This window comes from Pipistrellus hanaki (assembly GCF_964339955.1).
Source record: "Pipistrellus hanaki genome assembly, chromosome: 3".
NCBI lineage: Eukaryota > Metazoa > Chordata > Mammalia > Chiroptera > Vespertilionidae > Pipistrellus > Pipistrellus hanaki.
In genome coordinates, this window is record NC_140505.1 from 14,655,790 (window position 1) to 14,670,571 (window position 14,782).

Here is a 14,782-nt window from a genome sequence, read left to right on the forward strand (position 1 = left end):
ACAGTAGGTCCTCAGGTTACATCGGAGTTCCGATTTTCGCCGTAAGTCGGAACCCACCTACATAAGCACCTACATCACACAGCAGTAATGAAGTGAAACAGTAAAAAAAAAAAAAAAAAAAAAAAAAAAAAAAAAAATTAAAAGCATGATAACAATTCCTGACCTTTATTTGTGGTAAATAATAAAAAACATAATGCATATATGTACATACGTCGAAATGACGTAACCTTTTTTATATATAAACAAGAGGGAGATAGCGATGTAACCACGAAACGACATAGGTCGAGTCCGACTTAACCCGAGGACTGTCTGTTTTTTTTAATAACTTAGGACAGTCTTGGGGGACAGGAATCAGAATGGTAGAGATCAAGGAGCTGCAGAGGGAACCAAGCCCAAAACTAGAATAGCAAAACTAGCTAAAAAATAAAAATCTCATCCTAACATCCAAAATGTTCTGCTGAATCCTCATGAGTAAAACTTACCTTAGCTCCCTTTCATCTCTCTACTTTCTCCTTTTCATGCCCTCTCAGTCACACCGAGCTCCCAACTGAAGGACTTCCCTGGGCCATCAATTCCCCAAGGGGACCCAGTCAAACTGTCTTTTCATCTCCAGGTCTTGGATTTTGAAGGTAATACCTCAGAATCTTTTCCATAAATAACAAGGAAGTATAAACATATAGGGGAGGGGGTGAGGAGAGGATCTTAAATTAAGCCCTACACGCTCAGCTTCTTCCCTCCAGGCAGACTGTGAAAGAGCCTCAAAGAACACCCTAGGGTTCCTGAGAGGAGTCCAAGCCACCAATTTAGTTAACTCTGTATTCACTCATTATTTTCCTATGATCCCAGTGATTTACAATAACATATTCAAAAATAGAAATCTGAGCAGAGTGTTTTAAGAACAGCAAATTTAATGTGCAGGTCACGATTATCAGCCCAATTTATAACAGTTCTAAATTAAAATTTTTCACTTTGCTCTCCAAGTAAAACCTATTCAATGCAAGATTATCAATTCCTGTAGCAAAAAAAAAGTAAGAATAAGCAAATGGGAGGGGGGGGCAATAAACTGGATTTTCTTTTATTGCACATCTTTCTACTAAAAAAAAAAAATAGGATAAGGATTTATTGCAATAAACCTGAGGAAAAATTGTTTCCTCTGTAACATAAATAAAAATTTCTACCAAGTTTTACTGATGAAAAAAGGATAGCTCTATTCACAGTACTCTTCCAACTACTCCCTAAATCACATTTTAAAGTCTAAATAAGGGTTTGTTTCTAAATGGTTCCTAAAAAGTAAAAATGAGGCTTTAAGGTTACAGCTTAACTAAGACAGACTGTGCAACCTTTGGAAGCTGGGAGAGTTAATTGTTTCTCTTTTTTTTCTTTTCTTTCTTTTTTTTCTTTTTTAAGCAATTTTTAGCAGAGGCTTCCTTCCACACAATTTCCAAATTACTTGTTTGAGAACATTTACCAAATGACTGGTAACTAAGGCTAGAATTCCATGGGAAATTACTGTTTAGGGGGTTAGAATGTCTGCATGAACCATTTTTGGGGAAAATGGTAAAAAGGTAACATCAGTTTGTGTCTAAAGCAGGTAAAAAGAGTAAGAATAAAACCGCTTGTTTTTGTTTTTGTCACTTTAATGTAAGACTGAAACTGCTACAACAATATTTGAGGTTCCACACAGAAATGCATGCTCTGGCTATTAAAGACTTTGGTTGAAGCATTTGGACTTTACTTCTTGAGAAATGAATAAGGAGATTTCAAGAATTTTTAGCAGCACACAATCAGTCACAACAAACTTCTAGATACTTATTTTTTTCCTACCTTTCCCTAACAAAGGTAATTCTCAACAGAACCCCACCACCATGGGAAGGATTCAAAGCTCCTGAACTCAAAGTGATCAATTCCCACAAATTAGTATAATAGTTCGAATCCCACAAGTTAGTATAGTAGTTCAAAGCTTGGTTTAAATATTTGAAAACAGCAAACACCAAATATATTACTGTTTCTATGAGGTTATGAATCATGAACAAAAACCAGATTGAAATTTTATATACTCAGTGTCTGTTGGTATAAAGCCTTCATTCTTAATGCTTCTCATGGCATCAGTTTTTAGAAATTAAACAATACATTTTCAGCAATCTACAGTAATCATCACTTTCAAAAACTATAACACCTGCATGTTACACTAACAGAATTTTCTACATAAGTATTTTGTCACATTATCAACTCTTAGTTTCACTAAATGATAAAATACAAAAAGCTACACAAGAAAAAACACCACAGAATGTTTTAATATTTCCCCTTCACAGTTGTTAGCTGGTAGCACTTTTTAAGAGAAAGTGATGAAAAATCAGAAATTTTGCATCCAGTGTTTGACTTCAACTTTTTGCTTTCTTATCGTCTTTTGGTACCGCCATATCCTAAATGAGAAGAGTAAAATTTATATTATTTTTTAAATGCACTAGAATCGCTTATAAAATTACAACATAATACATAATACATTTTATTGCTAGCAAGTGAATAAAAGAGACATGCGGGAAGGAATGTGAGCCCTGATGGAAGAGGGCTATGCACGATCAAGTGCAGGTCCTCCCCAAAACAGCCCTCCCACCATCCTTTCATCACCAAGTCCTCTCAAGTTTGCTTGCAGCGAATAACCTTTAGTCCAGTAAACCAAAGATGTAGTTTATGTTGGGGCCAATGTGGTTCAGGCAATTCTCAAAGTCTAAGCCAAAAAGCAGCGAAGCCAATGGAGCCCAAGCCATGTTCAACCACCTCTCACAACTCCAGGGATACAAATAATGTGGGAGAGTTTCGGCCTTTCCAATGGCCACGTGCTAACAGATTACAAAATGACAGTGTTCCTACCTGAAACATCTCTTGATTTTTTTCAGGTTTTCTTTAAGTTATTTGGTAATGTTTTATGATTTTCTCCATATAAAGTCCCTTACATTTCTAATTGATACTTAATGGTTTTTATAATTTTTGTTCCCACTGAGAATGAGTTTTCTTTTGTTATGTCCCAATTACTACCTTAGTATCTAACTTCACAGGTTAGTTTTGCTTGTTTTTAAACATGTATATATGAATATTATAATCCTACCATATATATTCTTTTGTGCCTAGTTTCTTTCTTTCTATTTGGCAAACCTACCCACATTATTGGATAAAACTATGTATTCATTCTCTCTGTTGCACAGTAGTCCATAGTATGAATAATTTAATTTATTTGCCATTTTATTGCTGATGGGTAGTCCAGTAAGAGGCTATTATGAATAGGGATGCTATGAACACTCCTGTACTTATCTATTGGTATACAAGCATATGCATTTCTGTTACTATAAATCTGAGAGTGAAAAGAATTTTTATCAGCACATTAGTTATATTATAATAGTTCAATTAGATAATGCCAGTTTTTCAAAGAGATTATATTAATTTATATTCACAGAAGCATTAGAATTCCACTCTTACATTTCAAATCATATTTAAATATATTCTGCCAATTTTAAGAATGAATCATTGTTCTATAACTTCCCCCTGCTGAAGAAGACACTCAATACACAGCATTCCATTATTGCCTCATTACCTATCACTTCCCATTCTCTGCTATCAATAATTAGCTGGATGTTTAACTCTAAATAGTTGTTTTTAAGAAACTTTGCTTTTGGCAAAATGTCCTCTTAGCAACTGTAACATTATAATCAAAATCTTGACAATTACTTAAAATATGGCTCAATTTTTATTGAGTTTTACTGAACTTTAAAAGTTTAAGTTTCTCCTTTTCCCTAGATATCACAGAACTAAGCAAATATGGAAACCAACGTCCAGGAAGGTTTCAGTTAAATCCGTGGTTAGTGGCAGAAGTTTAAATCAAATCTTTGTTTGATTTTTAAAGAACATTTAGAACTGCATGAAAAGAATGAATTTGAATTATATTTTAATTTCAGTTAATTGTGCTATTAATATTTCTGGTGTTTATACCAAATAAAACCATGATTGCTAAATATATATATAGTTAATCATCTTCTGAACTTCTAAATTTTTGCTCTTACCTGATGCTGTTCTGGTTTTTGTCTCTGAACTTGAACATGCTGAGTAATTACGGGAGTCTCCACAACGCGGGGAGTAAGCACGGCTGTTTCCTGTGCTGAAGTAAGATGGGTGGTGCCATGAGTCTGAAAAGGGTGTTGCTCCCCTATAAAAACATAAAAGTGTATCAAGTATTTTTCTTGTGCCTTTAATTTTTAAATACCTTCCTATTCCTACACTATCAAATAAAAATCTTTATTGTGTTTTTTCTTCAATATTCTGCTACATTAGCATTAACATGAATTAAATACTGTTTTATATTCTGATATTGTTATGGTCATTGCCATGGGAGAAGGAAATGAATGGGAGAAACAGCTTTCTTTTTTAATTCAAACTTAAATAAAATCTAAACTTAAACTACCAATAATATTGAAGACATTCCAAAATCTGGCCCTAAGTTTCTTCTAACCTTACTTCTATCATTCTCCTACCAAACCAGAATTGCTAACAATTCCCCAAATATTGTTCTTTCCTGTCTAATTATTTTATCAGATGTCAAGTAAAATATTTTTCCTATCTCGTGTTATCTTTAAGAATGAGATAGGAGCCCTAACCGGTTTGGCTCAGTGAATAGAGCATTGGCCTGGGGACAGAAGGGTCCCAGGTTCAATTCCAATCAAGGGCATCTACCTTGGTTGCGGGCACATCCCCATTGGGGAATGTGCAGGAGGTAACTGATCGATGTTTCTAACTCTCTATCCCTCTCCCCTCCTCTCTGTAAAAGGTCAATAAAATAAAATAAAAATAAATAAATAATATATATATATATATATTTTTTTTTAAAGAATGACTTAGAAAGAAGAAATACAAGAAAATAACATACTACACAATACTGATCACGGCACATATAGTATACCTTTCCCCATCGCCAAAGAACCTGGTTTAATAAGGGTAATTCATCATAATTTATTTTCCTTATCAAATCCAGTCAAACTATAAGCAAAATAAAGAACTCTCTACAGAAAATTTGAATTAAACACCAAGTGAGATAAATGCAAAGCATACCTATTGTTGCCAAACAAATATCCTAGTATTCCTCCAGTTCCCAAGCCAGTCCAGAAACCTGGTCCCGAATTTGCATTTCCTTGTTGCCCTGTGAAAGCACTGCTAAAACCGTACGTTGTTGGACCAGGCATTCCTAGAAATAAAAATTATTTATTAAGTATCCTAATTTAAACAAAACATAGCCTATAGAACCAAAGATAATGGGATATTTCAATTACTTCATCTGTACTATTTTTTTTTATTGTTGGCACTGTTACAGATGTCCCCCATGCCCCACTCCACTCAGCCTCCACCCACTCCCCCAGCCCTTCGCCACATTGTCTGTAGCACTACTTTTTACTAGTACTTAGGCCTCAACCTATAAACAAGTTGCATTTAAAGTGTTTTAGCCGAAACCGGTTTGGCTCGTGGTAGAGCCTCGGTCTGAGGACTGAAAGGTCCCAGGTTCGATTCTGGTCAGGGGCATGTACGTTGGTTGTGGGCACATCCCCAGTAGGGGGTGTGCAAGAGGCAGCTGGTCGATGTTTCTCTCTCATCAACGTTTCTAGCTCTCTATCCCTCTCCCTTTCTCTCTGTAAAAAATCAATAAAAATATATATATTTAAGAAGTGTTTTAGTAAAATATAGGTTCATAACAATTTATTTTAGGATGAGGTGTCTTCCTATAAGGTCACATTTGCCCTGCTTAAGATGAGCTACTAGAAGATGACTCCCACTTATCAGTTACTTCCCTACTGCATCGTGAACATTTCTAAAAGCTCCAGGTAACAGCTATGCTTGAGTGTCTAATGGAGGAACCCAAATGGAGACAGCCAGATATTTGTATCAGTTGGGAAGTCAGGTCTTAAAGCTCAGAGGAACTTTTTTTTTAAATTAGTGTATAATATACATAAAGTATGCAAGTCAAATGTGTGAAATGTAATAAATTTATACATATGTACTTACACATGTAACTGCTACTCACATCAATAAAACATTTCTAGCACACAGAAGGCTTCCTCCTCATGACCATTCTCAATAGATACCACCCACATCAGAGATAAGCCTTTCTCTGACTTTTTTCACCAAACTTTAGTTTTAGCCATACGTTCACTCTTTATAAATGGAATCATATGGTAGGTACCCGTTTGTGTCTGGTAAATCACATCAATGAGAGTCAATCTTACTATTGTATATATTAGGTTCTGGACTTTTAAAAAATAATGTGTGGTATTCCATTATGTTAAAAGAAAGCACAATTTGTCTCATTCTAATGTTTCTGGACATCCCATTTATAGTTTTCAGTTACCATGCATAAAACTGCTATGAACATTCTTGTGCATGTTATTTTGTGTATGTATACATGCATTTCTCTTAGGTAAGTATCAAGGAATGGAATTGCTGGGTCATAGAGTAGGTGTACAGTTAGGAGATATTGAGTTTTCCAATGAGTTTTATCATTCTAACTCCTTCCAGCAAGTACTAGCTGACTACCCTCAGTTGATTACTTAGTTAGCCATTACTAGTATAGTGGTTAATAATGCATTTACTATGCTTTTAATCTGCATTTTTCAGATTAATAATGCTAAACACCTTTTCATTTTTTATTGGATATCTAGATATCCTCTTTATTATAACATCTGTTCAAATCCTGTCCATTGTTAAAAGTGAATTTCTTAGATTTGTAGTTCTTTATATATTCTAGATATGTACCCTTTGTTAGATATGTATCTTATAAATATTTTCTCCAAGTATGTAGCTTGCCTTTTCACTCTGAATTTAAATAGTCTAATTTATACATCTTTTCTTTCATGGATAGTATTTTTTGGTGTTCTAAGATACTTTTGCCTATCCCAAAATCATGACAAGCGTTTTCCTACAAAAAACAATTTATATGCATATTTTTTCCTACATTTTTATCTAAAAACTTAATTTTTTACCTTTTATGTTGAGATCTATAATACCTGAATAAATTTTTATGTATGGTGTGGGACAAGAGTTCAAGGTAAATGTTTAAAGCCCTAGCAGGTTTGGCTCAGTAGATAGAGCATCAGCCTGCGGACTGGTTCCGGGTTCTATTCCAGTCAAGGGTGCGTACCTCAGTTGCAGACTCCTCTCTGGCACGTGCAGGAGGCAACCAATCAATGTTTCTTTCACATCAATATTTCTCTCTATCTTCCCACCTCTCTTCTACTCTCTCTAAAAATCAATGGAACATCACCCTCAAGTGAAAATTTTTTTAAAAATTTTAAGAAGTAAATGCTTTTTACCAAATCTGATCAAATTTTTCTGATTAAGATGATTTATAATTTAATCACGAATCCTTAAAATGGTGATCACAAATATCATTATAGAGAAACACACACACACAAAAAAAGATAAAAGAAGTTGAACGTAAAAAATAAAATGCAAAGACAAATCTGCTTGGTTTCCCTGTGGCAACCATTTTCCATTTCAGAAACTGCACAGGATTCATAGCTCACTCCTACCCTACTTAGTGCCCTTGCCTCAGCAAACATACCTGTGAACCCTGACTTAAAGCCCGGGGGAGGGGGTCCTGCTGAGTTGGTGAATCCCTGAAAACCAGGAGCAAACGGAGGATTCTCGGAGTATGGTGGAGGAGAATCTTGACCACCACCAAGGAACAACTTATAAACTCCAAAGGCAATAGCAAGTAACACCACAATGGTAAGCAGTCCACTGATGCCACTGGAACTGCTTTTATAATAATCAGAGAACTGGTTAAAGCCACTGTTTTTTCCAGACTCTCTCAATTTCTTCAGGCCAAGTTCCGTGTAATCTAAGTTATACTCCAAGCCACAGGAGCCTCTTAGTACATACTGGTCTTCAGAGGATTCATAGCCTTCACAGCTCACCACAGTTTTTCCAAATTTGTATGCAACATCCAAATCAGTCTTACATTCCCACTGTGAAAAAAAGCAGAAATAAGTTATTAGAACCAAAAGATTTTTTTTCCACTTAATATATTATCATTTGGGTTATCTAACTGCCATAAAACTGCAAAATGAAGCAAAGAAATGATAAAGTTCTGCATAATAAATATTTCTGTGTTGGGAGGAGAGCAAGCTAGAGGCCTTGAAGATACTGGTGATGTTAATATTCTACCTCTTAAGTTTGATGGTGGGTACCTAAGTGTTCATTTGATTATTATTCCTTCATCTTTACATTTAGATGTAAGGAATTATTTTGTACATTTTAAGGATTCCCTAATTTACAAACTTTAAGCAAATTTTCTAAATTTGAACTTTTTACCACTATTGTTCAAGATGCTTTTAAAATAGGTTTTAAATGATGAGGCTCAAAAATCAGCATCATATATGAAGCTATGGTAACTACATACAGTATTAGAGATAGTATACAACCTTCTGAGAAAACTTTTGACACAAATTTTTTTAAAACCCTACACTAATGTTCCAGGGTCCAATCCTAAGTAATTCTCTTACATTTTTTTTAAAGATATCTCAAAAAATGCAAAAAGAATCCACACTAGTCTCAAAATTTTCCACCTTAAAAAATAGCCTAAGTTAAATTAAATTCCAAACTATATTTTGAGCTAAATAAGTAACATGCCTCTTTTTAACAACATTTAAAGAGACACAAGCTAAAATAGATTTGATTGGTTCTATTACCTATCTGTAAGTTTTTCTGTAAGAGAAAGACAAATGATCTCTAAAACTTTAGGTACACTCTTATTTTTTTATAATAGCTTTATTGAGATGCTAGAGGCCCGGAGCACGGATTCATGCACACTGAAAGTAAATTAATTAGAAGGTGGCTGGCAGGGCAGAAGTGGGCGAGAGACAGTCCAGATATGCCCTGGAACCAACCTCCCATGGTCTCTCCCCAGCCGGCTGCACCAGGGGCAGCGCCAGGGCTCGAAGGGCGTCTGCAGAGTAAGCAGGGTCCCTCCAGCAGGTAGGGTCCCTCAGCCTGGCCTGCGGGGATTGGGCTCCCTCCTCTCTGGTTCCAGGGTGCATCACATGAGAACCACTGCTGCCAAGTCACTGCAGCTCTGCAGCTCCTGCATTGAGGGTCTGAGCATCTGACCCCTGGTGGTCAGTGTGCATCATACTGTGAACCCTGACTTAAAGCCCGGAGGAGGGGGGCCTTGGAGCATGGACTTGGCAGCTCCAGGGCAGCCTGGGAGCGGGGACTTGCTGGCTCACGGGCGGCCAGGAGCAAAGCCAGGGGAAGAAGGCCTATTCTTGCACGAATATCGTGCAACAGGCCTCTAGTTCTAAATATAAGTTCTCTATCAGATATTGCAAAAGCTTTCTCCCATTGTATAGGTTGTCTTTTCACTTTCTTAATGGTGTCCTTTGAAGACCAAAAGTTTTTAATTTGAATAATGCAATTTTTCTATTTTGGTGTCTTTGTTGATGCTACATTTTTTTAAAATAATTTTAATTGGAGGAAGATTTATAAGCTTGCTAATTCAGGTAAATAAAATAAGCAAAATCTCTTGGTATTTCATGTTAATTGTCACTTTCTTACTAGTGTATATTAAAAATGGCTCTAATTATATTTACATTTTTGGAACTGAATATGAACTCTCTCTGAACTGCACAGACCACTGGGTTTTTATGTGGGGTTTTTTTCCCAATATATTTTCATTGATTTCAGAAAGGAAGGAAGAGGGAGAGAGAGATAGAAACATCAATGATGGACAGAATCACTGATCAGCCACGTCCAGCATGCCCCACATTGGGGATCAAGTCCAAAAACCAGGCAACATACCCCGAATGGGAATTGAACTGTGACCCACCGGTTCACATACTATAAATAATTATCATGCTGATGGAAGTGGCAATTGTTAACACAAGTTTCTTGCAAATAACCAACTATCTTAAATTCTTTTGAAAGCAGGCACAATACAGAGTAGAAATATATTAGTACTGATTTAAAATGAATTCATTCAATAAATTTCTAAAGAATAAATGTTGGAACTTCAAAAAGATGGTCCAGACTAAGTACAAAATGCCAGAGTCCCAAAGACAACAAATAAAGCCCACGGAAATGCTTTTGTTCAAGAGCAGCCACTCTCAGCTCTAAAGCAACTTTAGAATCAAGTGTATGAAGCACAAAAGGGACACATATATCCCATTTACAACCTACAATTCCTTATCACCTTAACTTTACTTCTTAAGGGCAGGTTGGTATTCCTTAAGAAATGACAAAAATGACACCCAGGAGAAATCCTCTACACCCCCCAAGTATGTGAAAAGCTTTGAAAATTTACTAACATCTTAGAGAAAATTATGGGACAATTACAATGAGTATTTCCAGGCTTTAAAATCAGTTCATTTCTTTTGGAGCATGTTTCTTCCAGAGAATAAATGACTGATTTATGTCTTTATATTTTAGGTTAAATTGAGATTTTCTATATATGCTTCCCCAAAATATTGAATAATGTCCTAATAAACACTTTATTAAATAAAAATCCCATTTAGACGGACATCAATGTAATGAATATTACCTGTACATCGTAACCATCCCAGCCTTTGTTCTGGCACTGTATAACTTTTGGGATGTAAGTATCACATCCAGCTGTGCCTCCAACACATTTCAGCTGTGGAACTGGATCCAGCCTGCGGGAGGTGGTATAGCGATCATAGTGGAGGGTAAGAGCTTGTATATCCCGCAACAATATTCTGTCTGAAATCATAAGAACACAGATAATCATATAGTAAATATCTTGCCAAACTTAGAAAATTAATCAAATAAAACTCTTTGAATGTTTTCATTAAATATTAAATATTTTGAAAAGTAAGGCTCTTTCTTGCCTTTTGAGGATGACTAAGAAAGAGATGAAACATTCTCCCAAAGCCATACCAACAACTTTCAGGCTTCTTGCACAAAATTCAGGTGGTCACACCTTTAAGGCCCCCTTCATCATTTCGGGATGGATACAGAAATAGAGGACATAAGTACAAAAACATAAAAGGGATTCCAAATAACTGCATGACTCTGAATGCTGAAAGCATGACCCTCTTTCCCCACCTGGTTCACAAAACACTAGCAACCATTCCCTTTGTGACCTAACCAAAAAAGAAATATTTAAATATACCAACACCAGGAATTCCCAAACGAAGAACTACCCAACCATACCTAAAGTCACTAAGTCACCCCCCAATAAAGTTCAAAGTTCAAAAGCAGTAATCATACATTAATAGCTTCCAATCAGCTTTTTGGTTCCCACTCTTGATTTAGAGCAGATAGTCAGGAATTGCTAAAAATTATGAGGAAAGCCCCTAACATGGAATACAACCACCACAAAAACACTTTGGAGGAACGAGAGATATACTGAGAGAAGAAAACTTTTTAAAAATGTTTTAAAGCACATGTGTCAAACACAAGGCCCGCGGGCCAAATCCAGCCCGCCAGGCCTTGCAATGTGGCCCGCACCGCGCTCTCATCACTGCACTCCGCTGTCAGTTTATGACATTGTCAGTTTATAACTGTTCAGTAAACCATTCGGCCCGCGATTTAGGCTGGATTTTAGATTTTGGCCCCTTCTCTGATTGAGTTCGACACCCCTATTTTAAAGCTATGATATCCTCAAAGTTATAAAAAAAAAAAAAACAAAAAAAAAAAAACCTCGAACAAAACAAGAGCTCTTGGAAATTCAAATCAGGGCAACTGAGATGAAAAACTTAATAGTAACTATTAAAAGTTAAAGATAACAAAATTTCCTAGAAAATAGAGCAAAAAGATGGGAAGGGGGGGAGAGAAAATCTGCTTAAGTTAAAAAATATAGGCATTTCCTATCACCAAATCACAAATGCAATATTGGTACACTTCCCACCGGGCCTTAACATCTTGACTCCTTAGAACAAAAATGGAATTTTAAACATTTAAGCGTCATACTTTAATTCCAATTTAACAGCACACATCATTTATTAAGTGGAAATCTGTATGTATGTGATATACATATATACACCATGTGCATATATTAATTACAATATTATTGACCCCACAAAAAATCGTTAGAGAAGTCTAATAACATAGTAATATAAAAGAACCTTTTTCCTAAAAAAATCACTTATCATGTTCCATCACACACAAAAAAAATTCTAGAACATGGTGAAAAACAGTAAGAAGAGCTAGCATAACGCCATGTGCTTCACTGTAATGGTCACAATAAGAAGCATGAGTTAAGCTCAAATCTATGCCCTGCTAACCTACCCGCAGGCTTGCTGAAACCCTGTCCCTTCAGGGTGACTCAGTCGCGGCCGGTGTCCAGGGAACTGCCAGCCTTAGCAACAGGCAGCCATGACAACGGCCAGCGACACCAGGTAGTCATGACAACAGAGCGAGAAGCGCAGGTGAGCCTGGCGCTTTCCCCGCCAGACACCCGGATGTGGGCCGTGGCCCGAGCACAGTGACGCCGGACAAACTCTAGGCGTCCAGAGAAGGAAGGAAGGGGACGTTCAGAATCCAGAGTCGTGCGTTCCGTCCCACCAACTCCCCCAACAGTCCCCGCTCTCCCGTCGGAGGTCTGGGAAGAGAAAAGGCGCCGCGCAGGGCACCGATCAATAGACAGTGAAAGGGGAAGAAAATGAGGAATTAGGGCAGCAAAGCTCAAGGGAAGGAAAACGGTGTCGCCCGCGGGGCCTCCCAGAGCGGGCTCCCCGCGGCAGGAAGGAAGGGGCGAGCGAAGGGAGACAGCACTCACTGGGGTCGTTCCAGCCCAGGGCGGGGCCCGCCATCAGAAGCAAGAGGAGGCCGCGCAGAGGACAGCGTCCGTCCACTCCGGGCCCCCCGGCCGCGGCCATGGCGCTGGGCGAAGGTGGTGCGCGGCCGCCAGGCACTCGCGGACGGGAACCGGGGCTGTGGAAACCCGCGCGCAGGTGCTCAGTGACGCCAGGAACTCCAGCCGCCGAGGAGGGAAGAGGTCCGTCCGCTGAGCCTCAGCCGCTGCGACCGTCCGCGCCGGCCTCACGTCACTGTCGCTGCTGCGTGCGCGCGCGGGCGGGGGAGCCTGGGTGGAAGCATCTGGCCCCGCCCCTCAGAATGACAGGGCCCCGCTCCTCAGTGTGACAGGGCCCCGCCCCTCAGTGTGGCAGGGCCCCGCCCCTCAGTGTGACAGGGCCCCGCCCCTCAGTGTGACAGGGCCCGTCGTTGGGGGCGGAGCCAAACGGATGATGCAACGCTGTAGGCGGGGCGAGAAGATGGCGTAGGTGCGGTGGTGGGAGTGAAACCATCCCAAGACAAAAATCTAGGAAAATCTCAATAACCTTCCCCAGGGACGCATCCAGCATAGCTCCTGGTCCATTATTCGCGTTCTGTTACTGTTTGCTACATTCAGAGAGAATTCGAGCGATAGGTGGCATGGAAATATAGTCTGCTTTTCAGCGGCTATATATTCCGTTGTGCGTGGTGGCAGTAATTTACAGAAGAGAAACTACTGCCCAAATAAAGAACTGGACAAAGAAAACAGTTCCAAGAGTGCAGAGGCAACATCTTAGAGGTCTGACAGGCCTATGTTTCTCTCATTGAACACACACACACACACACATATATATTGAACGCCTAATATGTTTCGGCGACTGTTTTAGGCATGGAGGATACAGCCAAGGTCCCTGTACTCATGGATCTTATGTTGAAGTGGCAAAGGGACACAAAGCTAGGCAATCCTATATAATAAAAGGCTAATATGCAAATAGACCAAGCAGTGGAACAACTGGTCACCATGATGGCATTTCCGACTAGGGGGCAGACACTCAATGCAGGAGCTGTCCCCTGGTGATCATGCGCTGGCACAGGGGGAGCGCAGCCCAGCCAAAAACAGGGCTCACAGCTGGCAAGTGCAGCTGTGGTGGCAGGCTGAGGGGACCCCCTCAAGTGCACAAATGTTATATTAAAGAATCTAGTACAGCCGAAACCGGTTTGGCTCAGTGGATAGAGCGTCAGCCTGCGAACTGAAGGGTCCCGGGTTTGATTCCAGTCGGGGGCATGTGCCTTGGTTGCAGGCACATCCCCAGTAGGGGGTGTGCAGGAGGCAGCTGATCGATGTCTCTCTCTCATCGATGTTTCTAACTCTCTATCTCTCTCGCTTCCTCTCTGTAAAAAATCAATAAAATATATTTTTTTTAAAAGAATCTAGTACAATTATACTAAAAATCATTTTTCAAATGGGATATATGTATTTTGACTATGTTATTTTTAAGAATCCTTTCAGAAATATTGAATTATTAAAGATAAAAAAATTATATCTGGAATTCCCTTCAAAATAATATGGGCAAAATAATATAGTAGGTGGGGAGAAGTTGATGGGGAGTATACATAAAACATTAATAATGTGTTAACTATTAAAGGTAGGTGATGGAACATGGAAATTCATTATACTATTTAACTACCTTTTATATATTTAAAATTTTTCCATAGTAAAGAGGGTTTTTTTTAACTAAAAAAAAAAAAAAAAAAAAAAAAATACTACAACTAAACTCTTCTCTGAGGTTTCTCTGACTTGATCTGTAAGCATTAGTAATTCCACCCAGCTGGCATGGTTTAGTGGCTGAGTGTTGACCCATGCACCAAAAGGTTGCTGGTTCAGTTCCTGGTCAGGGCCCGTGCCTGAGTTGCAAATTCAATTCCTGATGTGGACTATGCATAAGTCAGCCAATCGATACTTCTCTGTCATCAATGTTTCTATCTCTCTCTCCCTTTCTTTTCCTCTCTCTCT

At 38.5% G+C, this 14,782-nt stretch overlaps 1 protein-coding gene across 2 annotated transcripts; it reads right to left on the minus strand.

Annotated features, from left to right (window-relative positions):
- Window positions 1-888: 888 nt before the first annotated feature.
- On the minus strand, window positions 889-13,104 carry SARAF (store-operated calcium entry associated regulatory factor). 2 transcript variants are annotated; one of them, XM_084877060.1, is made up of 6 exons: window positions 12,773-13,104; window positions 10,574-10,752; window positions 7,598-8,003; window positions 5,098-5,230; window positions 4,056-4,198; window positions 889-2,423 (listed from the first exon to the last, which is right to left on the minus strand). In XM_084877060.1, the coding sequence occupies exons 1-6, from the start codon at window positions 12,870-12,872 to the stop codon at window positions 2,398-2,400; spliced, it is 987 nt and encodes a 328-aa protein (XP_084733186.1). In that variant the 5' UTR covers window positions 12,873-13,104; the 3' UTR covers window positions 889-2,397. The 2 variants fall into 2 exon arrangements, with proteins under 2 accessions (XP_084733186.1, XP_084733187.1); XM_084877061.1 differs by having other exon boundaries at window positions 4,056-4,150; window positions 12,773-13,073.
- Window positions 13,105-14,782: the final 1,678 nt, after the last annotated feature.

Excerpts from the sequence above, each read along its gene's own strand:
- SARAF (XM_084877060.1), bottom strand. The coding sequence starts at position 12,872 with ATGGCCGCGGCCGGGGGGCCCGGAGTGGACGGACGCTGTCCTCTGCGC. Across the intron at positions 10,753-12,772 it reads CCTGGGCTGGAACGACCCCA|ACAGAATATTGTTGCGGGAT; the intron begins GTGAGTGCTGTC and ends TTATGATTTCAG. Across the intron at positions 4,199-5,097 it reads TATTTGTTTGGCAACAATAG|GGGAGCAACACCCTTTTCAG; the intron begins GTATGCTTTGCA and ends ATGTTTTTATAG.